Source organism: Mixophyes fleayi, chromosome 6, assembly GCF_038048845.1.
Source record: "Mixophyes fleayi isolate aMixFle1 chromosome 6, aMixFle1.hap1, whole genome shotgun sequence".
In the NCBI taxonomy this organism is placed as follows: Eukaryota; Metazoa; Chordata; class Amphibia; order Anura; family Limnodynastidae; genus Mixophyes; species Mixophyes fleayi.
In genome coordinates, this window is record NC_134407.1 from 142,037,930 (window position 1) to 142,064,559 (window position 26,630).

Here is a 26,630-nt window from a genome sequence, read left to right on the forward strand (position 1 = left end):
CTAAACACAATACATTTCCGAGGCATGGATTAAAGTGTGCTCTTTAATCTACTGGTCACTGTAGGAAAAAATGTCTCACCGGAACAAACAGGGTCTTAGTATAGATGAGATTCATTTGTTAATGTAGTTCTTTCATCACACTCAGCAAACTTGTAGGTAGTGATGTTATATACTTTACTTGGCTACAAGCCCTTCTTTTGTACATGTTATTCATACTGTCTGGAGGGGGTAACCAAGCCTCCTAAACCAATCCAAACTTATCCTCTTATCAATGCATGACAGAGGGCCTGCTTGTTTATATGTTTCACAGTAATATAAAAGTAATTAGAGTGATGCCCTGATCTCTACTTTCATGGTTCAACATTACACTACACTAATATAAAATTATATATGAATAAAAAAAGCCTTTGGCCTTGTCATGCTGACACTTATAGTCCCTCATTAGCTGTAATGTCACATCTGGCCAGTAACAGTAAAATGACAGAGGAAATGCCATAAGATCTGTATTCATAGATCAGACTGTGGAGTATTCATCATGACATATATAATAAACAATACACAGGCTATGACAGGGCCACGCCCCCTTGCTGTCAGGAAAGAGTTAAGGAGTCTCCAGGGCCCGGCACGCCTCCTTCCACGGCACATGACGCAGCCTATGAACAACAACAAGCCGCATCCAATGGGAGCCAAGAGTCTGGCCACGTGCCAGAGCGCAGAGAGTGGGCGTGACCTTGTTGATGTCTGACAGCAGCCAATAGGAGGCGAAAGAAGGCGTGCTCTATGTGGAAGGGGGCAGTGTGGGCGGGGTCCCGGTGCGCGCTCTCCGTTGGTCGGTTCACTGCTTTACTCTATTTCCCTCTGCACGGGAAGATGGCGGCAGTGAGTACTGGAGCCCGTGAGCGCACGGCCGGGAAAGCCGGGGTTCCACTCCGCCTTCATTGCCCAACAAACCCTGCCGCCCGGATACAGGAACCGCTGCACAGCTTGGAGGCCGGGAAGAGGACTGAGGTACCGGGGGAGGGGCGGCAACACACCCCCTCATAGTGGTAGTCGGCAGCGCAAACACCTATGTCAGCACCCGATATCACACGCCTCCACAGTAGCACCCGGCACCCCGCCCCCCTTCTAGTGACACCCGGCACTACACTTCCCCCAACCCCCACCTTTCTAGTGACACCCGGCACTACACCGCCCTCTTCCAGTGTGACACCCGGCACTCTTTCCCCCCACCTTTCTAGTGACACCCGGTTCTCCGTCCCATTCTAGTGACAATTGCTGCTTCGCCGCCTTTCTATTGAAACCAGTACACCCTCTCAGTGACACCCGAAACCACGCCCCCTTCTATTGACACAAGCTACTACACCCCCTTCCAGTGTCACCTGGTTTTGCCCCACCCCTTCTAATGAAGCCGGATACTCTGCCCCCTTTCTAGTGACACCTGGTACTATACCCACTCTACCAGTGACACTTGGCATTTTTCACCCCCTCAAAATGACACCTGTTACTTCACCTGCCTTCTAGTGGCACTCTGCCTCCTTATTAGTGACACAGGGGATTTCTACCCCTCCCAGTGAAGGCCGGCACTGTGCATCTCCTGTACTGGGTTTTTATTTTTTTGGAACTCCAGGTGTGTAGCTTCCAATCACTCAGTGCTGTGCATAAAGCACAACATACTAAAGGTTAAAGGGTCTTAAGGCTCACTTCTGCCACAAGGCTTTGCTGGACCCCATTCTCCCAGAGGTAGGCCAAAGCTTTCCCCATGGAGTTGTTTTATCACCTCCAGAGCCACAACTTAGAATTCTAGCGCCTGGGGCGAGAAAGACAAATGCTGGCCCCCTAGCCCACAATTGTAACCAAATGAACCTAAAATATTGCTAAATTGCAGCCCCCTTCAGCATTGCGCCCTGGGCAGTCGCCCCTGTCGCACAGCTTTAGTTACGGCTATGATCAGCTCCCGCAGAAGAAGGGCCCCTCCGACAACTTGTGGAGAGTAGTGTTCTCCCCAGAAAATTTTGCCAGCCGGGTGGCATTAACAAGCAGCTGAATGTGGGCAGTTGTAATACTTTGCAATAATAATAAAAAATGTTGGAGGTTATTGCCCACTCCTGCCAGGACTGGTCACACTAGTGGTCAGGGGTGTAACACACACACTGCTGGCTGTAGTGCTCACATAGTGCCTGTTATAATAGGAGAAACAATGGTTTATTTGATCATAATATGACTCTTTTGGGCTCAGTCAGCCAAGTGGCAGCTAAAAATAGCCAGGTGGAGCACCTGGGAATAAGGTGCTAGGGAGAACACTGGGAGAGGGTCATCCATAAGAGTATGGGCCCAAACACCACATAACGTGAATAAAGTGCCATAGTGCAAAGTGCTCAATAAATAAAAAAAAGGCTAATGGCTAGTGAGTTATAAAAAAATGTTGTGATCCTGTTGAAAGGCCAGGGCCAAGAAATAAAATGTTTTGCAGGAAGTTAAAAGGGGCATTGTGTTCTTTCTTTTAACTGTTCACAGTGGTGGTATAGAGTATAGACCCATCTGTGAGCACCCCTGTTCCTTCACTTGCCAGGGCACGCAGCACCTCAGGCCTCATGCAACCAGCCAGAGGGCCAAGTGTAGCACTTAACAAACATTCTGAGATGAACATATTTATTGTTTTCTATTTAAGTCCAGTGAGATACTGTGCTGGACACTTTGAACTTTGGACCCTTTCCTAAAGGGAAAATACCCCATTCCTTCCCATCACCCAGGAGCCAAAAGACCCCAGAGTGGGACAAGGGTCTTCAGATCCACCTTTGCTGAAGCTAGGGAGGGCCCCTTGACACCCCGACTTCCTGAGCCAAAAGACAAGGATCGTTGGGGCCACCCAGGGCCGCCATTAGGGGGGTACGGGGGGTACTGTTGTACCGGGCCCGGGCTCACCAGGGGGCCCAGTACAACAGCGCAGCACAGACTTACCTGGTGACAGCCAGGCTGAAGACAGAGTAGCGGAGACCAGCGGGGCCCCAGGTAAGTATGTTTTGCTGTTGCTCATGGGGGGAGGGTGGACACGGGGGGGCCCGTACTGGGCCCCATGATTGCTGAAGGTGGCCCCGGGGCCACCCACAATGAAAGAATCAGGCATACCATATTCTCCCCTTAGTAGGCCAGAGCTTTCCTTAGAAAAACTCTCTTCAACTTCCTCCTTAAGGGAAACTTGGGGAGAGGGTTGCCCATAAGGGTCTATACCCAAATCCCTTCCAAAAATTGTGACACGCGCGCACACACCTAAAACAAAGTGAATAAAAAAAATAATAATAATCCCTGTTTGTGCTTGCAAATAAGAGCTGTTAGCAACTGTCCTCAGGGAGATGCAATCTGTATAGCAAAAATAAATAATACAATTTTTTTGGACTGCTCTGGACACAGATCAAATATTGTACAGAAGAAAATAATTATGAACTGTTAATAAATATATAGCACACCCAGGTCTGTAAAAAATTACACCCCTTTATATGCCTTTGAAAAACCAGTAAAAATCATTGAGAGGGCGGCAGAGTGCAAATAGCATTTCTAAGATATCCAAAGAATACAATACAGATAGAACAAAAATATTCTCTGTTAATGAGTTGACCATTATGTATTATTCTGTATATCCCAATTGTAGCTTAAGAGATAACCTGAAGCAGAACTCCTTTAATAAAAATCCAAATATCTTATGGAACTACAAGCCCCAGGTGAGAATAGTATAACATATATTTGTGTGGAGAGTAGCTGTAGCGTATGTGATGTTTTTTTTTTTTTTTGTTCCAAAATAGTATGTCACAAATTCCAAATATTATAGTTCTTCAAGGAGGAAAAAGGAATAAGTACTTGCCCATTGGTGAATGTTTAAGTCTATTAATTAGCAATCACTTGGCTGCATGAAAGGAAAATCATCTGCCAGACTCTGACTACACAAAGATCACAACTCCTCACATACAGAGATCGAAGCAGCAACCAGCCGTATAAGTGTGTAAATGATTATACCCTTCTCTCTGTTCCAAGATAACTTCTTCATATGATAGAATAGGTTGTCTCTGTATACGGCTTTAACTTAAACCGAACTCTGCTGTGTAGGCTTACCTATGTGAGCCCACTTTGATGTTCAGAACTCCTTTGCTACATTCACCGCACGCATTGCTACGGAGTTGAATTTCAACAAGACGCACTCGCAGATGTCCAAAGCTCCTTCCTAATTAAAGATAGACCTTTCTACAAAAATAAAATGTACAAGCATATTTAAGGTGATTACATACTGTAATTCTAATTAACCCTGCATATCAAAATGTAAACAAATTGTTTTGAAAGAAAAAGTGCATGGTGCAAAATAAGTGGTGGTATCAATAAAATGGCAGAAGGCCCCAGTCTTGCAGCCGGAATGTATAAAAACATTTTTTTTGCCACTGTAAAGAGATGTGGATGTTGCTGAAAAAAAAAGGTGCTGTGCAAAGTGCCTTACCTGTGCAAAGGCTCTCCCATCCACCAGTGTATGTCTGGGCACCCCTGGCTCAGGGGTTAAGCTGCATCCTAGCCAATGGCCAGATGACCAGGTGATGGCTCATCACCTACAGGGGGTGCCTTTAATTCCTCTGCGTACATTGTCATCTACACCGATGTTGGTCAAAAGGCTGAGAAGTAGTAACCCAACTAATGGCACGCCTCTTCATAGTGACACCTTGACCCTGTATTAAACCCCATGTGGTGACACACCTCACCAGTCGAAGTGACATCAGCTTCCCCCCCCCCCACACACACGTACACACAGTAACATCCAGTGCTACTCAGACAATTTTTAGTACACTGCCTCATAGTGATCTCTAGTTCTGTAGATCCACAAAGGTGACAACTGGGACTTCCCATGACCACAGTGATGCTTGCTACAACACCCCATCATCATAGCAACACCCAGCACTGCAGTCCTGTTAGTACTATCTGCCATGCATCTGATTTTGTTTTGTTTTTTGTTTTTTGTTTTATTTCCCCCACCCCTTAGTGAGTTGGTAATATCCCCACCCATATTGTTACTCAATGCTACTCCCTCTTTCACAGTGGTCACCTAGTAGTAATCCCTATCCTCACCCCACTACTTGGCACTATCTTCCAAACATTGGTCAACTAGAAAAAACACTCCCACCAATAATGAAACCTGTAACAATCCCCTAGTGTTACTATCCCCCTCCAGCCGCCCCCTATTCTTGCATGACTCTGTTATCAACTGGTATTACGCTCCTCTCTTGTAGTAATGGGTTGGTACCTTTTATGCAAATTCCATTATCAGCCAAGTTATTCCTCCCAGGTCAATGCAGCAGATTTTCACTTAAACCTCTGTTGGATGGAAATTCTAGGGGCAAGCCTGCTGTGAGCTACATTCTAATCATGTAGATCGAGGACTGTGGCATAGATCTTTTATTATTATCCAAACACAGGTGACAGGGTAAAGCAAATCAGGATGGCAAACCTGCACTAGTTCCACAGGCACATTTAGAATGTGAAGAGATCAGCTGTCAGTCTTTAGCAAGTCCCTCTAGAGATGTAGGCTGGCTCACTTTCTACATTAGAATGCAGCTTACCATGGCAGTTTTCCTCCTTTGGAAAAGACTCAGGTGGCTGTAGTAGTATTGGTTCTACTAAAAACAAAAGTTAACAATATTCCTGGATGCCTGTCAATTCTGCTGTAATGAATAAGTAAAGGAGATGCATGCAAGAGCCCAGAATGTTTTCATACCTTCTTGATACTTTAGCAGATAAATAAAATTTGTCTTTAAAGTGTTTTATTTTCACAGAAAGCAGCAGAGAAATTAAAGAACTCCAGTATACTTTTTTTTTTTTTTTTGTTCCACCACCACATCTAAGTGGGAGAAGCGTACAGTGTTTTAAGAACATTTATTGGATGCCTGCCACCAATGAACGTTTTCAAAACGGTGCATTTATACCACTTTCACACTGCTGCCCTGGCAAAATCCCAGGTTTATGAACTCGGGATATTACTGGGAGACTGTGCAGGACACCCCAGCAAATTCCCAGGTAGACCAGTGTTCACACTGAACACTTGTCTGCCTGGGTCTACATGGCAACATCACAAGAGGAGCTTTGATTGGCTTTTCAATAGCTTTCGATGAGACCTGGGTTGAAAAACACGGGTCTCACCGTTGAGACTGGAGACTACCGTATTTGGACCCGGGAATAACCCTCCAAAAGACCAGAGTCTTATTCCCGGGTCATCCGACCAAGGTTCATGCCCCTGGACCTGATCACACAGAGCGTCGATCTAGGTCTTCGGGGCTCCCCCTGGCAATAACCTGGGTTTTGAGGCAGTGCGAACGGGGTATTAGTGCTTTTATCATGTATACTTCTCTAGAGTGTTGTGAAGAAAGAAGGAACAGGTACCAGTGCCAACTTTTTACAGGTTACTTGGCAACTACAGTTCCATTTGGGGAAGGGGGATTAATTCTAATTTTTACTAGCGTTCTTTTTTTAACACAAAACCTTTAATAACCATTTTATCAATTGGTGGATATTTAATTTAAAAATTGCATGTAGTTAAGGCAAAGAAGAAAATTTGTAGCACTCACTAATACTACAATCTCCTCATCCTCCATAATACTTCCTTGCTCTTATCTCAACAATGAATAACCCTAGCAAGTTGCTATCGCTATATCCCCAGTGATGCATGGTGCAGTCTCTGTCCTACAACATTAAACCACTTAATTTTACCAGTTGCTTGTAAATCATATTTTTATGCCAAGAATGTACTCTCCGAGTTTATGGATGGGCCTCTTGTTTTAACGCTTTTTTTCCTGAACTATGTAAATCATTTTGATTTGCTTGGGGTTTTGTTTTTTGGTGTATTGTAATGTTTCTGTCCCAACCTTTACTTCCACTTTTTTTTTTCCCTTTGTTTTGTGCCCTTAAGACTAATACCTGAAAGTACTGATACACTACTCATACTATCACTCTCCTAGCTATGTAACACATAGACAGATGTGTTTATACTAAATTCATAGCAGCAGACTCCCTACCACCATTTTATGCATATGGCGCACAACGTATCGCTCACCTGCATATGACTTCTGAGTATCTCTCTGTATAGGTATCTGTGTTCTACAGTGACACTAGAACGTCACTTCAGCTTGGCAAAATGCTGGAACTACAGAACGTGCAATGCCAGGACAATCTCCATGGATCACTGGAGTCTCCAAAAGCAACACCAACGCAGGCCCAACCTGTACAAAGCTGTACTCAGCCGGTGCTTTCCACTGCTGTCACTAAACACAGGTCAGGATCCATGTACTGTAGACTAGTCTAGAGCATAAGACTTGGCAGTATATTAAATAACAAGTGTGTAAACTGGGCATTACAGGGTTGTAGGACAAATGCTCAGTTTTCATAGCAGTGTGGGATGGTTACAGCATAGTATAGTGAATATAGATTCAGGCCTTTAACTGCCATTATGTGACGCTTATATACTGAGTAGCATTTAAACTAGTCATGTTGCAACCAGTGGCGGATTGGGGGGGGCGATCGGGGCAATCGCCCTCCCTAGCAGGGGCTTGCTGCCGGTGGCTGCACACTATGTGCAGGTCCGCTCAGCAGTGACAATGTGCTGCCCGGCTGCTCTGATTGTGCCTAAATCGCCCCCCCCCCCCCCCCCCCCAAATCGCCCGGGGTAGAATATCTTTCTAGATCCGCCCCTGGTTACAACAAATGTAGAGTCAAAAAGAATTGGAAAGTGAACATGTGACTTTGCTTTGTATTTACAACAAAGTGTATACAACACTTTAAAAGAGAAAAAAAAAGAAGCAAATATCTAGTTTTTATACTGTGGTTCTCCCGAGAGTGTACAATGAGAAGGATTGTATTTGTTCCATCTGCTGGCTTAAAACAGTGCTGTACAAAGCCAGTGTGTTACTTGTAAGATTCCTCATTCTCACTTTGACTATGGCCACACATGTAATATCAGAAAATGATCCTGATATCTTGAGCATTCTCGAAAAATATAACAAACAGTTGTCATCCTGTTTGTGAGGCTATCTCCAATAACAGGCCTCAAAGTGTACTTAAGTTTGAAATAGATACTGACTCACATGCTAGGTGACAGGTAGACTGATTTCCTTTGGGTGACCATTTATACGTTGTATTAAAGGGGACACTTGCTTGTGTGTGCAGGTGGAGAGTAGACCATTCTATTTGTAGGATATTGTTATAGGGAGCTTGATTTATATCTAACATGTCTGTGTCTTTTCTCCAGGCTCGATGAAGCAATAGCCGCAGCCGCTCTCACGAGTTTGTCCTCTGGTCCCATGGTCCTTGCTGCTGCAACAGGTATTTGTATGCCTAAGGACATGCTAAGAATACCTTCTGTTAGCAACCATCTTGGATTTTTGATTAACACACATGTCCTCTATATTGAAGTACATCAACAGTTGACATAAAGAGAGCATGACTCTAATGGACATTGTGTAGTTCTTAACACCAATGGTTGCCCAAAAGTATTCAATTGTAAGAGTTTACCACAGTAAAGGTAGACATGACTGGGATGACAATAGTGGAGCATTCCAGCCACAATTGCTTAATCTTCAAAACTTTGTCAGGCATTTACAACCAGAATAGACCTATATCTGTAAGACGGAGCTAATTGAACTGGCCTCAACCACAGTCTTAGAGAAGAAATTCAGTTTAGGCTGAATATCCTAGTAGAACCCAGTCCCAAAACATTAAATAGCTGGTGTCTGGTGGTCAAGTAATCTGGTCGGTCCCCTGACTTTTTGCATGCTCCCACTGCTGCAGCTCACTTCCTCTTGGTTGACGACATGCTATCTTACTGAAGAAAGATGGGTTTGGCAGGAGCATTGAGTCCCACAATGTCTTTTGAGATCCATTTTTCAGCAATAAGCATTCTGGCTAGAAACAATGTAGAGGTCTTTGGGGATTGCAGTTGAGACTGGGGGTTGAGAGGGAGAGAGACACAACACCCAGGGAAAGTCACTGGAATTCCAATGTTAGATTGTAATAAGTTGTTTCTATGAAATCTGTTGCATTTGAAAGCTTGTGTCTCCCAGAAAGAAGCGATTCAGCTGTGGGCCTCACATGACTTGGATTAAATACTCTGCTGCTGTTAAAATACCTCTAAACCCAAAATACAATTTCAAATATGAAATAGAGTATCCACTGGAGTATACACTGATCAGCCACAACATTAAATCCACCTGTCTGATATTATGTAGGTCCCCCTCCTGCCCCAAAACAGCTCTGATCCATAGAGGCATGGACTCCACAAAAGCTCTTAAGGTGTCCTGTGCTATCTGGCACCAAGATGTTGGCAGCAGTTCTTTGAAGTCCTGTAAGTTGTGAGGTGGGGCCTCCATTGCATGGACTTGTTTTTCTAACACATCACACAGATGCTGAAACTGTTTGAGGTCTTTGGAATTTGGAGATCAAGTCGACACCTACAACTCTGTCATGTTCCTGAAACCATTCCTGAACAATTTTTGCAGTGTGGCAGGGTGCATATTATCCTGCTGAAAGAGGTCACTGCTATCAGGGAATAGCGTTGCTATGAAGGGGTGTACTTGGTCTGCAACAATGTTTAGGTAGGTGGCAGGTGTCAAAGTAACATCCGCATGAATATTCTAGGCAATGTTCTGTTGGGGAAACCTTGCTTTCGTCCCATAGTGCATCCTGGGGTCTTCCCCAGGTAAACGACGCTCCCGGCCGTCCACATGAAGTAGAAGAGAGCAGGCTACCTTCTTCCATTGCTCCATGGTTCAGTTCTGGTGCTTTTTGTAGGTGTTTTTGGCAGTGGACACGGGTCTGCATGGGCAATCTGACCGGTCTGTGACTGCACAGCAAGCTGCGACACTGATTTCTGACACCTTTCTATCATAGCCAGCGTTAACTTTTTCAGCATTTTGTGCTATAGTAGCACTTCTGTGGGATTGAATTAGATTAGCTAGACTTAGCTTCTGATGCTCATCATTGAGCCTTGAGCACCCATGTCCCTTTGCCAGTTCACTTGTTGTCCTGTGTTGCACCACTTTGGTAGGTACTTGCCAGTGCATACTGGGAACACCCCATAAGACCTGCCATTTTGGAGATGCTCTGACCTAGTTGTCTAGCCATCAAAATTTGCCGTTGTCAGTGCCGCTTGGTCCCTTACGCTTGCCTTTTATATATCCCACTCCTTGACTGGTGCAATTGTAATAATCAATGTTATTCACTTCACTTGTCAGTGGTTTTAATTTTGTGGCTGATTGGTGTATAATATCAATATAAAAGTTTTTAATTAAAGATAATTGACATTTAATATCCCCTTGTTACCTAAATATAGGAAATTTGAAATAGAAACTATCTCTCGACCCAGCCTTTGTTTTTAGGTCTTTTATTTTGCCAACTTGTGTCTCTTTGTTTTGACTGTCCTTTTTTTCCCTTCTTTCTGGCACTGTGGCGCCTTACAAATCATAATAATGCATAAGAAACTGTGCAAAACATTGCACTTCGACAACAAATGGGTAAAAATTGGTTTGCATCTCTATTATTATTATTATTATTATTATTATTATTATTATTATTATTATCATTATGCCTAATTTATAAAGCGCCACAGATTCCATAGTGCCAGATACAGAAGCAAGTAACCAATAGATGAGGTAATATATGTCAGCGGCTCAAACGAGTGTGAGTAATGCTATGGGGACTTACTCAGAGTGCAACAAAAGACGGGACGTACGAGGGACAGGAGACATGGGACAATAGGTAGAGAGGACCCTGCCCGCGAGGGCTTACATTCTAAAGGGATGGGTGGTGAGACAGTAGGACCAACTGGGAGAAAAAACTTAGATGACAGAAGAGGTGATGGATATAATGGTTAAGCGGTGATAGGATAGGCAAGCTTGAAAAGGTGAGTTTTGAGTGAGCGTTTGAAGGACTGAAGGTAGGGGGAAAGTCGAGTCAGACGGGGTAGGGAGCTCCAGAGATTAGGGGCAGCACAGCAGAAGTCTTGGAGGCGAGCATGGGAGGAGGTAATGAGGGGTGAATTGAGGCGGAGGTCAGAGGCGGAGTGGAGTGGCCGGGTAGGTATGTACCTCGAGACAAGGTCAGATGTAAGGGGAAGAAGTGCTGGTAAGGGCTTTGTAAGTGAGGGTAAGGAGCTTGACTGAATTCTGAAATGAATAGGGAGCCAGTGAAGGGATTTACGCAGAGGAGAAGTGGGAGAGGAAGATGAACCTAGCCGTAGCATTCTGTATGGGTTGAAGGTCAGAAGTGCGAGAGTGAGGAAGACCAGTGAGAAGGAGGTTGCAATAGTGGAGACGATAAATGATTAGTGAATGGACCAGGATTTTGGTTGCTTTCTGAGAGAGGAAGGGACGGATTTTCATAGTGTTACGGAGGCAGAAGTGGCAGGATTTGGTGAGGGACTGAATATGAGGGGTAAAGCTGAGGGCTGAATCAAGGGTGACTCCAAGGCAGCGGGCTTGGGTGACAGGAGAAAGAATTATGTTGTCAACTAAGAGAGAGATGGTGGGAGGGATAGCAACATTGGCAGGAGGAAAGATGATGAGCTCAGATTTGGAGATGTTGAGTTCAGGAAGCGCTGTGACCTCTAAAAGAGCGGCCAGAGAGGTAGGAGGCAAACCAGGAGAGCGCTGTTTCACAAAGACCTATGGAGTGAAGGGTGGTGAGAAGAGAATAATCGACGGTGTCAAAAGCAGCAGAGAGAGATCGAGGAGTACGAGAAGTGAACATTGGACTTAGCTGAGAGCAAGTCATTTGTTACTTTAGTAAGGGCAGTTTCAGTTGAGTGAAGGGGACGGAAGCCAGACTGGAGTGGGAAGAGAGAAAGTGGGTCAGACGATTGAAGACAAGTCGTTTGCTTTCCTTTGCTTCTAAAATTCTCAGAGTTATGGGGCGATATTTGGAGAGAGAGAATGGGTCAAGGGAAGGTTTCTTGAGAATAGGAGAGATGAGAGAGCATGCTTGAAGGCCGAGGGGAAGATAGCAGTGGGGGGAGAGAGGTTAGAGGTGAGCAAGGTGACAACAGGCATTGGAAGAGAGGGAGCGGAGGAACTTGGAGGAGACAGGATCGAGAGGACAGGTTGTAGAAGAGGAGAAGAGAGGATCACAGTAACAGGTGGGTAGGAGTCAAGGATGGCAGAGTGAGTGATCGAGAGGACAGGTGAAGGGAGGCAAGTCTAACGAAGATATCATTCTGTATAGAGTCAATTTTGTCTTGAAGTAGGTGGCAAAGTCAAGAGCGGTGATTGAGGGGGGAGGAGGTGGGGGACGATACAGTAGAGAATTAATGGTAGCAAAGAGGCGTCTGGGTTTATTGGACAGGGAGGAGATCAGGCATGTGAAATAGATTTGTTTGGCAAGAGAGAGGGCAGAATAGTAGGAGGAAAGGATGAATTTATAGTGGGGGAAGTCAGCAATGGAGCCGGATTTTCTCCATTGGCGTTCAGAGGAGCTGAAGCACTTTTGGAGGAGACAAGTAAGAGGGGAGTGCCAGGGTTGGCGTTTAGATTGACGGGGACAAAGGGTGGTGGCAGGGGCTGCAGTATCAAGGACAACAGAGTGTGGTGTTGTAAAGAGACATAGCAGCGTTTGGACATGATAGGGAAGAAATGGAAGGAGAAGGACAGGGAGGGTTCAGGAGGAAAAACACTGAAGGTGTAGCCAGGAGACAGTAGGACACCTACACCACCTCCTTGGTGGTCCCCAGAACGGGGACTGTGGTTGAAGGAGAGATCCCCCGTGGGAGAGTGCAGCGGGGAAAGCTGTATCAGAGGGGGAATTCCACGTTTCTGTAAGGGCCAGGAGACCAAAGGAATGAGAGAGGAAGAGGTCATGAATGGGAGTGCGTTTGTTGCACACAGATCTTGCATTCCAGAGTGCACAGGACAGGGAAGGCGAGTAAGAGGAGTGATGGGAATAAGGTTGGCGGGATTGGATGTTCGGCGGAGACAGGCGATATTTGGTGGAGGGGAATAGGCTTGGGTCTGTAGTATGGAGTAGTGATGTGGGGGAGCCATGAAGGGGAATGGGTGGGTGGAAGTGCTGAATAAGGTACAGGAGATGTAGTAATTGAGACCTTGCAGAGTCATAAAATAGGGGAGCAATATTGCGTGGAAAAGACAAATGAGTATGGCAGAAGGTAGGGACTGTGACAGGTTACAAGTGAGGTGAGGAAAGAGAACAGGACAAGTGAGTAAAGTGAAAGACTAGACGTAGTAGGAGAGTGAAGAGGAAGAAAATATGTAAAAGGACCAGCAAGGGAAAGGGAAGTAGTTAGGACAGTAGAGATAAGTGAGTAAGAAACAGTAAGTCAGGGACATAGGGCAGGATTGGAGAGAGATTGTAAAACATTAGCCACAGTGGAAGGTGCACTGAGGTAGCTGTGTATGAACAGTTTGCAAGGGGGAGCAGGGGCGCCACTTAGAGAATCTGGGTAAGTGGAGCAACAAGTGTGTTTTGAAGGTGGGAATACAAGCAACAGCATAAGTGAAACCAACATTCATAATCAAACAGCAGATGCAAGAATTAAAGTTGAGAAACAGATCAACAGGGTGTGCAGGCAATGCTCAGTGCCGGTGGTGGAGGATTTCAGAGCTCACAGAGGATTGTTGAATGTTTTCCTCATGTAGCAGTGTTTCCAGATAGAATATTCTCCTTTTGTTCTCCTCTTGTTCAACTCTTGTGTAACTCTTACTATGTTATCTAAATTTTAATACACTTAGAAGTTATCCTCACTTAGAAGAAATCCTTACTAGCTAACACAGCCTAACCTCATGCAGCATATTTGAATTAACCAAGTATTTGTATTATCATTGAGGCACAGAGCATATCTATACAAAATTGAGACTGGAGCCTTACAGGGAAAAAACGTAACATTTTTGAAGCCTCGGTATTGTTGTGGTCTAGAGCCACAAATATCATTTCCTTTTACCATTTCACTTAAATGTATTAAGTTCTGTCCCTGAGAAGAGACATGAATAGAGGCAAGATAATGGCTTGACAGAGCTACAGCTGAACTGATAAACTGTGTTGTACCCTAAAGTTCTTAAGTTGGTGCCAGTTCAAAGGAGACTTTCTATATTAGAACTTTGGAGGCTCATGCGTTTGGTTGTCTCTCAGTTACTTTAAATAAAAGCTAACTGCTGATTAAAGGAGCAGTCACTAAAGTAGAAAACCTTTATTCACTTCCAGTTTAGGTGGAGACAGATACACAAGTAAAAACATCCCTGGACAGTATATAAGGCTACTCCTGCTCTTGCCATACGGCTTTTACTGTCTTTAGATAGGTCAGGTAGTGTTTGTTCTTTTTCAGTAGTGCAGGGGCTTACCTACTTTGTGGTCCTGGCAATGCACCATCCGTAGTGTAAGCCGAAGACTGGACTGGCTATCCATAGAACACCAATTAGCTACCTTTGGGAGCAGATCTGGTGTGTAATTTGAATCTTCCGCCACATTCACTTATATCTGTGCTATCCCTGCATCGTGTCATAAGTCAAAGGGTGCCAAAATGGAGGACCAGGCAAGCATAGGGCTTGGTACTGCTCTTAACATTCCCTGTTCCTGTGAATAGGAGTCTGCTACCTTCACTGGTGGTATAGCACCCAGACATCTGAGGTTGGACGCATGCTCCAACGTGCTTCAAACAGCGGAAGGGTACCTGATGTAGGTAAGCCTCTGAGTCTGGAGTGCTTTATTATTCCTGTATTAATATATTGTAGTTAGTGGTTAGTAATATCCAGTCCTTTCAGTACTTTTGTAGAGCTTGTGAAAGAGATGAAGAACAGCAAAGTACAACAAAATAAAGTTTGTGGAGCCTGTGATAAACCTTTTAATAGCTGAATCTGAAGGGGGTGTTTTCTGCAATATGTTGTTCTCAAGCTAAGGGAAGACTCTTGTAGCCTGGATGAAGGCATTTTTTGTAACCAAGGATGATCTGTGTGCTATGTAAAGCAGAAAGAACAAGATTTATGACAACTATGTATTTTGAAGATGGGTACGATCAAAGTGGGATTGTTCAGGGAATTTAAATGACTGCTATAGCAATGAATCTTGGAAGATTAAAGTGACACATAGGATGTTTAATATGGATAAGGTGGAACTTTTGCTCAAGTCTTATCGAGTTGAATGAGGGAACAACTTCCACTGCAGCTCAGAAATCTCTTTGAAGACTATAATAAAAAAGGGTTTTTCCTGTACATATAGTTGTGAAGGAACCTATTGATATATGTTTCAATCTAACTCAGAGATCAGAACATACCGTACTCTTCCATTCAGTGATGAAGAGGCACAGAAATGGAGCTTGGTTCCAAAAGTGACTGCACCTATAACCAGTATGTCGGCAAGAACTATGATCTCTTTTGAAAATTGGGGCCCTCTAAGGGGGCCCTTTGTGACTGAATGGGCGTACTATTCTATCCGGTCTTTAGCAGTGATCGTTGGGTGAGGGACCTTACACAGTTTATCTGGGTTTCTTTCTCCCTGTCGGTAACCAATTGTTACTGACCACTTCTACTGGTGTCACCTGCCCCTAACCACTCACTGACTGAATGCCAACTGCACAATAGGTGCAGGAGGATAGTGCTGCCACCAGGCTCCTTTACAGGTGCCTGGAACCGTTTACTTCTGGGTAATTGGTATAAAGCCTGCAAAGCCACATTGCTGTGGGCTCTATGGTACCCTCTGACTTGTTTGTTATGAATCAGAGCTGCTGGGTAGAGCATTGACAAAGACACGCTGGGCTCAACGCAGGACAGCTGGGGAACAGATTGGAGTGTAAGCTCTTATCTGTTGGTCATAGGATACAGCAGGGAATAGGCATCAGGCAGAATCTTGAAGTAGTGATGATTTATTACTATATTACTTTAACTGTTCCACACTATTTTGATGTACTAGTGATCATCCAGAAGTACAACTGGTATGTATCATTTGAAATACAAATTACAACTTTTATATATTTTCTGACACATGTGTTTGTAGGCGGTTATCCTGCTCCCTGCCCATACATGGCACCACAAAGTATGAGATCAATATTCAATATTTAGCATCGGGATGCAGTATGTGCTCTAAACTTTGTATTTAACATAATTTAAACTTAACAAAATTTACATCAATTTGTGATTTCCCAAATTACTTGCTGTTCCATTATTCAGATAGTTCCCCTGTCTCTCTAACAGGACACACAGAATAAAAGGATAATGTCCCTCTGCTGTGAATTCAGGCTTAAAAGATGTGTTGGTTACTTACATTAAAAGCTTAATTAGCATGGAATTTCTGTCCTTCAGAAAAGTTACAGAACCAAGTTGCCCTTAAATGACATACTACTCATAAATCGATACATGAACAATAATAAAATATATTTACATAATGTAATAACCCTATCGTCGCTATGAGCCGGTTACTAACTGGGCCGCAGCACCCATACATTGAATATATACATTTAAATTAATAAAAATTACCCTAAATACATTTTTAAATCCACTTGTGCCAGTGCTGGGGTTTAACCATGCATCAGGTATTAACCCATTTGATGCTGTGGCAGCCATCTTGACCATGTGGGAGGTGAGGGGGACCCGGCCACTGTCCCTACAGATAGAAAGATGAGCTTTTTTAGAAAGCTTCCTATTTCACATTGAAGTCCGGCATGGTCATGTCCTCAGTGGCTATAGTGCTCAGACTATGGGAAGAGACCTTTTATTCAGATGTCCATGAGAGAGTCAGCAGGCAAAACATGGTAAAGTATTACGGTTATGAAGAGAGGCATAGAATTTTTTATAAAGTATCTTTGGACACCATTGCCTTTTCAGCAAGGTCAATGGCATCATCAGCGGTGGCTAGATGAGCCCTCAGGTTACTCGGTCAAAAATAGCCTAGCCAATATTCCATTTGAAGGGTCCCTACTCTTCAGTGACAAATTATTGTCCATTATACATCTGGGGGTAAATCTAACTGCTTGGCACGGGATCAAAGGTCAAAATACTTCCATTCTTCCTCGTCAACACTTCAATGTTGGAGATCTTGGCAGTGACAATTGCCAGGATCAGTCCCCAATAACACTGTAGAAGGTAGAATCAAACAATCTGCTCAAGTATGGGCCAACTCTATCACTGGTTTGGGATATTGTAAGAAATGGATACAAGATAGTTCCATTAGTATGCCAGGGGAAACTTCTTTGTCCAATCCAAGACCCTAACAGCCTCAGCAGCCTTACATATAGCAGTCTTTACACTTTAAGAAGTGCTCAGGCAATTTCTCTTGGTCTTGCAGGTTGAGTGTACAGGAATTTATACCAGAATTTTCCTTGTTAAGAAGTTGTCAAGAGCCTTTTGCACTGTTCTGGATTTGGAGAGATTCAACTGGTATGTCCATACCAGCCACTTTCAGATTAAATCCGAATACTTTCCTCTTGGAGATTCGCAAAAGGGATTTTTTCTTTTATTTATTTTTTTACATCCATAGCCCTTCAGGATACCTATTTTCATATCTCTGTTCCAGTACACCAAAGGAAATTCCTTACGTTCTGGGTCACAGGTCTATCCTTTTGGCCTGACTACATCCCTGACAACTTTGGTAAAAGTGTTTAGTTACTTTGGAGTAATTAAGAAAGTGTGAAGTTATTATATGGCCCTATTTGGATAGGAATCATCACATGGGCATGGTGACACACATGGTGTCTTCATCTGGAACTCCTGAGTGGGATCACAAACAGATTTCTCTGAATCATGCCATCACACTTTCACCACCAAAAAGTCTCTCAACTGGTTTCAAAGTCCAAAATTAAAGACAAGAGGAGTATCTTTTTTTTTTTTTTTTTTTTTTTTTTTTTTTTTTTGGAGCCTGAGTGGTCAATATTCAATGTGGACTCCAGTATAGCATGCTGGGTGGGCCCATCTTCTGGAAAAATTAGCACAATGGACATGGTCACAAAACGTGAAAAAAATTCACGGAAATGTATTTGATATGGGAGCAATGTGGAAGGCTATTCAACTAAAATGGAAATACCTCAGTATTTTCTCAGACAATGAGAGAGTTGTGGCCTTCATAAATCGGAAGAAGTACCAGAAGCACAAGTATCAAAACTCATTTCATGGGCTGACAGAAGTCTGAAGTAACTCTCAGCATTGCATGTAGAAGGCAAACCTAATAGCCGATTAACTTGGTCACAGTCAAGTTAATCTGGGGTAGTGGGCTCTGCATCAGGAAATGTTTCAGCTAATAATATAAAAGTTTGGTCTTCCTCAAGTGGACATCATGACAATAAACAAGAATACCAAGGTAATCCAAATTCTTCTCTCAACACAAAGGACAGTGGAAATAGAAGCTCTGACCGTTCTATGGATGATGCATTTGGGGTATGTCTTCCCTCCGTCTCCTCACTCGCAAAAAAAATAAAATATAAATAGAAGTGATAGCAATCCTTTTGTTTTGGCCACATTGTCCATGTTTTCCAACAGCCTAGAAGATGCTACACTAAGAACAATGGCCTCTACCTCTTTCGCCAAACTTCTTGCATCAAGGCCCAATTCTTCATCCAAATCTGGAGCGACTGGCTTTGATGGCATGGAGATTGAGTGGGAGCTGCTCAGAGAAGGGAGTCTCTGTGTTAACGCACTTTTACAAGCAAGAAAGAACTCTTAAATCTAATCTATTATGAAGAAATGTATCACATGGTGTAGGACATGCAGCAAAGGTCTTGCCTTATCTATGTTTGAGGGACATGTATCAGCACTGCGTGTCGTGGAGTGTTGATTATTGTTTTCCAAGCAGTGAAGAAGGTCCGTCCCTCTATTAAGCACTAAATTGAGGTCCCATGGAGCCACAAAAGGACTTGATGTCTGTGATACTTGATGTCTGTGAAACTGATGTCTTATCCTTTTGAACAACTACAAGAGGTTTCTCTGAGATGGATGACACTAAAGGTGGTGTTCCTAGTGGTGGTTACTTCTACCTGTAATGTTGAAGAATTACAAGCACTGTGGTGCAAAGAACCTTTTCTGAATATCTATGCAGATCGAGTGGTACTTTTTGAGCCCCTACCATTTCTAGGTGGATCAGAAATGTGATTATACAAGTATACAAGAGGAATGCGCGTAAGGTGCCAGAGATTCCAAGTGTCCACTCAACACGAGTGGTAGTAACATCTAGAGAAATAAGGGCTCTTGCTTCAATGATAGAGCTTTGCAAACCAGCTGGATGGATGTGCATCCCATACCTTCGCTAGTCCTTATCTGGATGTCTTATCTTCTATTGACTCAGTTGGGAGACCTTTTCTCCAAACATGCACTGAATTCTTGATTATGCAGCATATGTGACTGACCGTATATTGTATTGTAGTCCTAACTACTATATTGCTTGAGTACATCCCATTGTCATGGATGCCATGGAGGATTAAAGAGGAAAAATAGTGAATTATAGTTACCGTTAATTAATTTGCCTCTAAATACTCCATGGCAGCCCAGTTACCCACTCATGTTTTATTTATGCTTTTTCAGATAAAACTTGGTAAGTCACTCAGAGGAAGAGGGGAAACTGCCTTATATACTGTTCAGGGGCATTTTTACTTAATCTATCAAAATTAGAAGGGAATTTACCCATTGTAGTGACTGTCATGGAGTATTTTGAGAAAAACGAACGAACAGTAATTATACACTGTTTTTCTAGTTGACATGCAGTAATTTGTAGCAGCTTGTAAACAGCAAGCTTTCATTTATTAATTATTTTATTTGTTGTAGTCATATAGCCACAAACATTATTGGGATAATTGTCAACAAAATAAGTAATTGTAATATCTAACATGATAAATACAAAGTTAAACAGATAAATAACATTACAAAATGTTCCCTATTGCAAAGCTAATAGATTGGATTCCTGGGCGCATGCAATGTATATATGTGCAAATGTGACACAGGATAATAGGTGATATTTAATTCAGATAATGTAAGACAAACATAAACAAACAAGTTCTGGCCAGAACAAATGTGAAAATCACAATATAATGACAATAATATCTTGTAGTGATATAGGAGATATACTGCAAGTGGTGCTTCCGATTAACCCTGCAGGTCTCAAAGCACAGAAAAGATTCTGAGGATGGGGACTCCCCTCCATCACCGTATAGGTTCCATCCCGTGGCTGCACTAGTACCGATTAGGAAGCGCTGTCTCGCCCATCTCCTTTACTTGTCTAAAATGTTCCCCATTGTTGAAACTGTGGAAATAATTGATGTAGTTCTGAGTAAATTACAGATTTGGGGGATTTATATGTATTACATTTGGTTCACTTAGACGTTGTGACATCACTGAGGCACAGTGATGGGTTGCCTTATCAGTGATTCATAAGTGAAGGAATAGGCTGCTTTCTCAGTGTTGTCACCTGCTCCTAGTGGAGTGTCTGTCTTTGCAATGATGTCACTGGTTCCCAGTGAAGTGATAGGCTGTCTTTGAGGTGATGTCATGGGTTCCTAGTGGATAGGATACATTTTCATTAACATTGTTTCAGCCTACAGCATTGGTGCCTCAATTATGTTTTTAGGTGACTTTTATTTTTAATCTTGCATCACAAACTGTGTTTTGTTGACTGCCTTCTTTTAAAAGAGCTTCTGAGTAATGAAATAACAACAGTAACCATAATAAGCACAAATAATAATGTATAACTTATCCATTAGTAAAACAATAGTAAATGAGGTGGAGCCATATTGGCTTGACCACCACCCGGAGCAATCCCACCCGTGCATACATTGTTTCTCTTAGCAGTACAAGTGGAATAATTAATAGCTCACAGTTGATGGGTCCACTTAGACTCATTTTTTTGCATGACTGAATGGCAAAGTATATCATCTTGTTTGGTCTTTTCTACCTTGATGTATTTGCAGGAAGTAACAGTGAGGCATGTCCTGAGAGTGTGGTCATTTCATCAAAAGCCAGCAGTTGTAACAGCTGTGACTTATATAATTATATCCCCTCCACGCCGTCTCCTCCACTGCAGGCTGCAACATTGTCAGCCCACTCTGATGCTGGCCTTGAAGATTCTGACACCACCCACTTCCTGTTTGGTGAACCTGTACCACGGAAAAGGAAGGTGAGGATATTTTTTTTTTTTTTCACCCCATTGACTTTTCTTGGTCCAAAGCAACTTGGACCGTTCTTGAACTCCACCTTGTCTTTGTACAGAACTCTGGGAGACTAATGTTTCGCTGTCTGTGGAAGAATTGTGCAAAAGTTCTTAGCACGTCCGCTGCCATTCAAAAGCACATCCGGACATCACATTTAGGGTGGGTATGACAGTTGTGGTCAAGGGGAAACATTGCTGTCCTGAGTGGACTGCATCTTGCTGCTTCTTCATTTATAGTGTAGATGTACAGCACTTTTCTTGTTGTGTGCAGACCCAGTACAGAACAGGAGCACAACGATGGAGAAGAAGACTTCTACTATACAGAGATGGATGCTAATGTGGACACATTGACTGATGGACTATCTAGCCTGACGCCCACCTCACCCACCACCACTGTCCCCCCATCCTTCATCTGTGCAGGGTCCTTAGGAGCAGCCAATAACACAGAGTTGCCTCTCGTATCTCCCCTCAGTCTATCCGCTCCCAGCACACTGTGCCATGTGCACACCGACCATGCCTATCAAGTGAGTACATGTTTGTGTGTAACCCATTGAACTTTTCCCATTATCTTTTGAATGTTTGGTTAAACCAGCAGATTGATCGCACACAGCATACCCCAAACATTGTGTGGGTTTATGTGTAACATTTGGAATTGTCCATGTGCAGCTGCCCATTGACCAATCCTGCTGCTTAGCCAAAGCACTGGCAGAGCTGGAGATACATGTGTGGCCAAAGTAGACACTGATCCTGTCAAAGTGGCCAGATCAATTCTGGAATGCATCAACAACAGGTTGAAGAAATGGTACACACAGTGCTGTTAGTTTCTAACACATTATGCTAGTGCTTGTATTAGAAATTAACACAGAACTGTTTGTTTTGCAAACCTCCCAGGTTCTTTATGCAGGGAGACAATTTGGTATAGTGTTGGAAGGGGCAAATATTTCCAGTTGGTCCCCAGCTGGGGGACTACTTTTAAAAATAAAGGACATGTCCAGTCACACTTTTTTTTTTTAAGATTTATTGTAAGACAATGGGAGCTTGTAAGAGTAAGCCACTTTCTAAAGCTAACTGCAAATGGAAATTACAAATGTGTCTTGGATTGAAGCCAATTTGTAGCTCTGCCAAAGGCAGGCAGGATCATGCTGATATATGTAGTTTTACAACAAAAGGAGAGCCATAAGTTGATGAAACCCAGTCTAGATTTTAGATCAGGCCTGTCCAACCTGCGGCCCTCCAGATGTTTGTGAGACTACAAGTCCCAGCATGCCCTTCCAACTATTAACAGGTTGTCTACTGGCAAAGCATGCTGGGGCTTGTAGTTGAACAACACCTGGAGGGCCGCAGGTTGGACAGGCCTGTTTTAGATCAATTCTCCATAGAAAACTGACACAGCCCAGTGATGAAATGCCAGCTAAACATGAAAATCCTCTTGAAATATGACACAAAAATGGTCATAAAATATTAGATTGTATACTTGGATATTTTTGAGTTGTGTTCTCCTGTCGTCATGCCCACAGGCTCCCTCTCCCATCAGTGTATCCGTCACCTCTAAGGTCAGCTTTTCCTGGCAGTGTCCACCACTGCTCATCAAGGCACCTCCAGTAAGTACCATTGTGCCAGGGCTTATTTCATAAAATAGTGCTATGCAGCATACACACCGATCAGCCACAACAATAAAACCACAAGCCTAATATTGTGTAGGCCAAAACGGCTCTGACCTGTTGAAGCATGGACTCCACAAGACCTCTGACGGTGTTCTATTGGTATCTGGCACCAAGACGATGGCAGCAGATCACTTAAATCCTGTAATTTGCGAGGTGGTGCCCCCATGGCTCGGACTTGTTTTTCCAGCACATCACACAGATGCTCGATCGGATTGAGATCTGGGGAATTTGGAGGCCAAGTCAATGCTGTGAACTTTTTGTCATGTTCCCCAAACCGTTCATAAACAATTTTTGCAGTATGGCAAAGTGCATTATCCTGCTGAAAGAGGCCACTGCCATCATGGAATATTGTTGCCATCGAAGGGGTTTACTCGGTCTGCAACAATGTTTGACATGTACCACCTACCTAAAGTAACATTCACATGAATGCCGGGACTCATGGTTTCCCAGCATTGTCCAGAGCACCACACTTCCTCCACCTGCTCTCTTCCCCAGGTAAACTAGGTGCGCACACACCTGGCTGTCCACACAATGTAAAAAGATGGAATTCATGCCCAGCAGCTTATTATTTATATTCTTAGAGAAACAAAATGTCAAATTGCTTTTCCCTGGAACAGTCCGGAACCACCTTCAATTTCATTCATTGACTGCATATAGTAAGTTTATCATATTGAATTTCCTGTGCTTGGAGTCCATGGACTGAGTACTATGGGACCTCTTCATCTATGGTCTGAGGTCTCCTCTTTGTCTTACACTTTTTTTTACTTTTTTGAACAGTGATTTCTCCCCTCTCCCTCTTTCTTTAATCTACTCCTTTCCCCCTTCCCTTTTGATAGAAGTTATCTTTGGCCTCTTTCTTTTGTTAATGTTTCCTGTTCAGCTGCATAATTATATTGCAGTTTACCTATTGTTTTAATCATAAATGCTCTTGTTTACAATTTGACTCTATATACCTTCCCTTGTTTTCCATATGTTTTTATTTTTGCAAAATTCAATAAACTTTTATTTAAAAAAAAAACAAAAAAAGGATGCCTTTCTATCATAGCCAGTGTTAAACTTTTCAGCAATTTGTGCTACAGTAGCTCTTTGGAATTGGACCAGATGAGTTAGCCTTCCCTTCCCACCCGCAATGAGCCTTGGGCGCCCATGACAAAGTCTCTGGTTCACCGGTTGTCCTTCCTTGGACCATTTATGGTAGGTACTAACAACTGCAAACCAGGAACACCCCATAAGACCCGCCTTTTTGCTCTGATCTAGTCATCACAATTCGGCCCTTGTCAAAGTCGCTCAGATCTTTTTGCTTGCCCATTTTTCCTGCTTCAAACACATCAACTTCAACAACTGACTGTTCACTTACTGCCTAATCCACCTATTGACATGTGCCATTGTAACAAGATAATCAATGTTATTCACTTCACTTTTCAGTTTTAATGTCGTGGCTGATTGGTTGCGATGGATTTCCACATACACCAATCAAATGTAAGATTATTAGACTGGTGAGGGTTACAGCATTGTACTTGGAGAAGAGAATACATTATACACTTTACATATAAGGGTAATGAGATGAGCATAATAAGTTAAAGTTTAGAGGCAGTGACTGTTTTGTGTTTATTTCAGCCTCGCTAACTATTTATGGTGTCCTGTTAACTTAACACTATATATTTTTTTACTTTATGTGACTTTCCCTAGGTCCGCCCCACTTTCGATATCAATGAGAAAAGGCCGCAGATCCTGACTGCTGCTTCAAATCCAAAACAAGTGCCCGGGACTCGGTGAGCATCGCACCTCTCCGTCCTGTCTCTTTGTAATGTGCGTCACAGTGTGGATGGGAATCGTTATTTAGTGGTGAGATGTGACCTGTCATGTGGGTGGTGCTGCTGGTTAGTGACTCATGATCTGTTACACAGAGTGTCATAAAGCCTAAAGAAAATATGAAGTCAGCCACTGATCCAGGCCACTCCTTCTTCTTCTTCCTCCCCAGGAAGCCCCGTGGGGAAGCCAAGAAATGCCGCAAGGTGTATGGAATGGAACGGAAAGACTTGTGGTGCACCGCCTGTCGCTGGAAGAAGGCTTGTCAGAGATTCATAGACTGACTGGTGCAGCCGCTAAACCTCAACTGCCCCTAAGGGGCACAACTGAGCTTTCTCTTTAGACTCAGTTTTATTCCAAACTTTTTTTGTGGAATTTAGGACCGTTGTTATACACCTGATATTTTTATAAATGGATTTTATTTCTTTTTCCTATGGTCTGGAGCTGCCCCTTGTGGGCTGGACCCTGGTTGACCATGAGAGTTTTGTTCTCGGGTAGCACTCCACCAATTCCTGAGATTATTGTGGACTGTTTGAGGGAGAGAAGACACATTTATTTTTTTATATCGCGAGACGTGTCTGGGGAGATGGAAGGTGCGGGGTTTTATGGGTGGGGGGTGATGTGTGTTTTACAATTTTTTTATTTTTTTTTCCCATTTTGTCGGTTGGTTTTGCTGCACTTTGCTTTGCACTTTGTGGAGGCTCTATGGACATGGGGGGGGGGGGGGGGGGATATTCAGGAGCAGCAGGCACATTTATTGGCAAAAAAGGGTTTATAGACCCAAAACTGGACTCCGGAGGTAGGAGAGAAAAGTTAACTCTGTATTATAAGCAGGCTGTCAAACACCGGTTAGTACAGCAGATTTTTCATTAAATGGGGATTATATCTTTTGTTTTTTAACATGAAAGCCAAGGTACATCTATGGCTGTCTGCAAGCTGCAGATGTTTTCATGTAACAACCAGTAGATGAATTGATTATTTGTGTGATATACTTATTCTTTAATCACCTGTCGCACGAATGGTGGAGTTAGACATTTTTATAAGCTGGACCAATATTCAGCAGATTGCATTGTCTTAGGAACCGGTGACGTCGCTGTGTCCTTCTGATATTATTGGCTGCCCTTCCTTGTTGCCTTAGTGATATCTCTGGCTCCTAGTGAGTCTGCATTGTGAAGAATATTGGTTCACCCCACATAATGTCTGCCTCCACCGTGTGTAGGTAAGGCTTCACTTTAATCACTTAACTTTCATTTTTAACAGCGCTTTCCCTGAATTTTGATGTTTTATAGTCTTGTGCAATATTTTGAAGGGAGACATTAACCGCAAAAAGACTATCTCCTTTTGAAGAGCCCTTTTAGTAGTTGCATGTCCTCTTTAAAAAAAAAAAAAAGCTTTGCTCATTTTTTAAACTATAATATTGCTTCTCTGCTCAAACAAAAATGTAATGACATTGTTCAACAATGCACAATTCAAACCTTATTGCTAAAGTATTTTCATGGTGGAGGGGCAATGCCTTTCCATGACTTTTATATATGTATTTTGCAGGTAAGTTTGTAAATTGGCACAAACTTCCCATAAAATGATCTATTACTCTACTAACTAGGATTAGCCCAGAAACAGGAGTGGTGGTGGGTTGTTTTTTTTTTTTGTTTGTTTTTTTATCAGAAAAGAAAAAAATCTGTGTTCATGTATTGCAGAAATTGTTAGTGAAGTACTGTAGTAATCTAGACAGAGAACCAGCAGGAGCACCTAAACCTAAACAAATCATAAAGATCACTGCACCCTTCCCTATGGAGTTCAGTGCTGTGGGTAGAAGTTGACTTGTTTTTGTTTGTTTGTTGGGGTTTTTTCCCCCCTTCATTTCAACATGGAGTGTTTAATGTCTCCCTTGAAAGCATGTTTGGATAAATGGCTGTTTGTCTTCCCAACCTTTCAGGTAATATTTATTGTATTCTATAACTAGCAAGGACTTCCACCATCAAGTTTGATGTACCTGCGTATTTAAATCCCATATACCTA

The 26,630-nt window shown here is 43.0% G+C and overlaps 1 protein-coding gene across 2 annotated transcripts; it reads left to right on the plus strand.

The window, feature by feature from the left end:
* Window positions 1–767: 767 nt before the first annotated feature.
* On the plus strand, window positions 768–25,213 carry SLC2A4RG (SLC2A4 regulator). 2 transcript variants are annotated; one of them, XM_075176629.1, is made up of 9 exons: window positions 768–1,008; window positions 7,112–7,296; window positions 8,270–8,343; window positions 20,900–21,105; window positions 21,198–21,298; window positions 21,410–21,662; window positions 22,656–22,739; window positions 24,492–24,574; window positions 24,784–25,213. In XM_075176629.1, exons 1-9 carry the CDS (start codon window positions 781–783, stop codon window positions 24,893–24,895), a joined length of 1,326 nt encoding a protein of 441 aa, XP_075032730.1. In that variant the 5' UTR covers window positions 768–780; the 3' UTR covers window positions 24,896–25,213. The 2 variants fall into 2 exon arrangements, with proteins under 2 accessions (XP_075032730.1, XP_075032731.1); XM_075176630.1 differs by having other exon boundaries at window positions 24,710–24,802.
* Window positions 25,214–26,630: the final 1,417 nt, after the last annotated feature.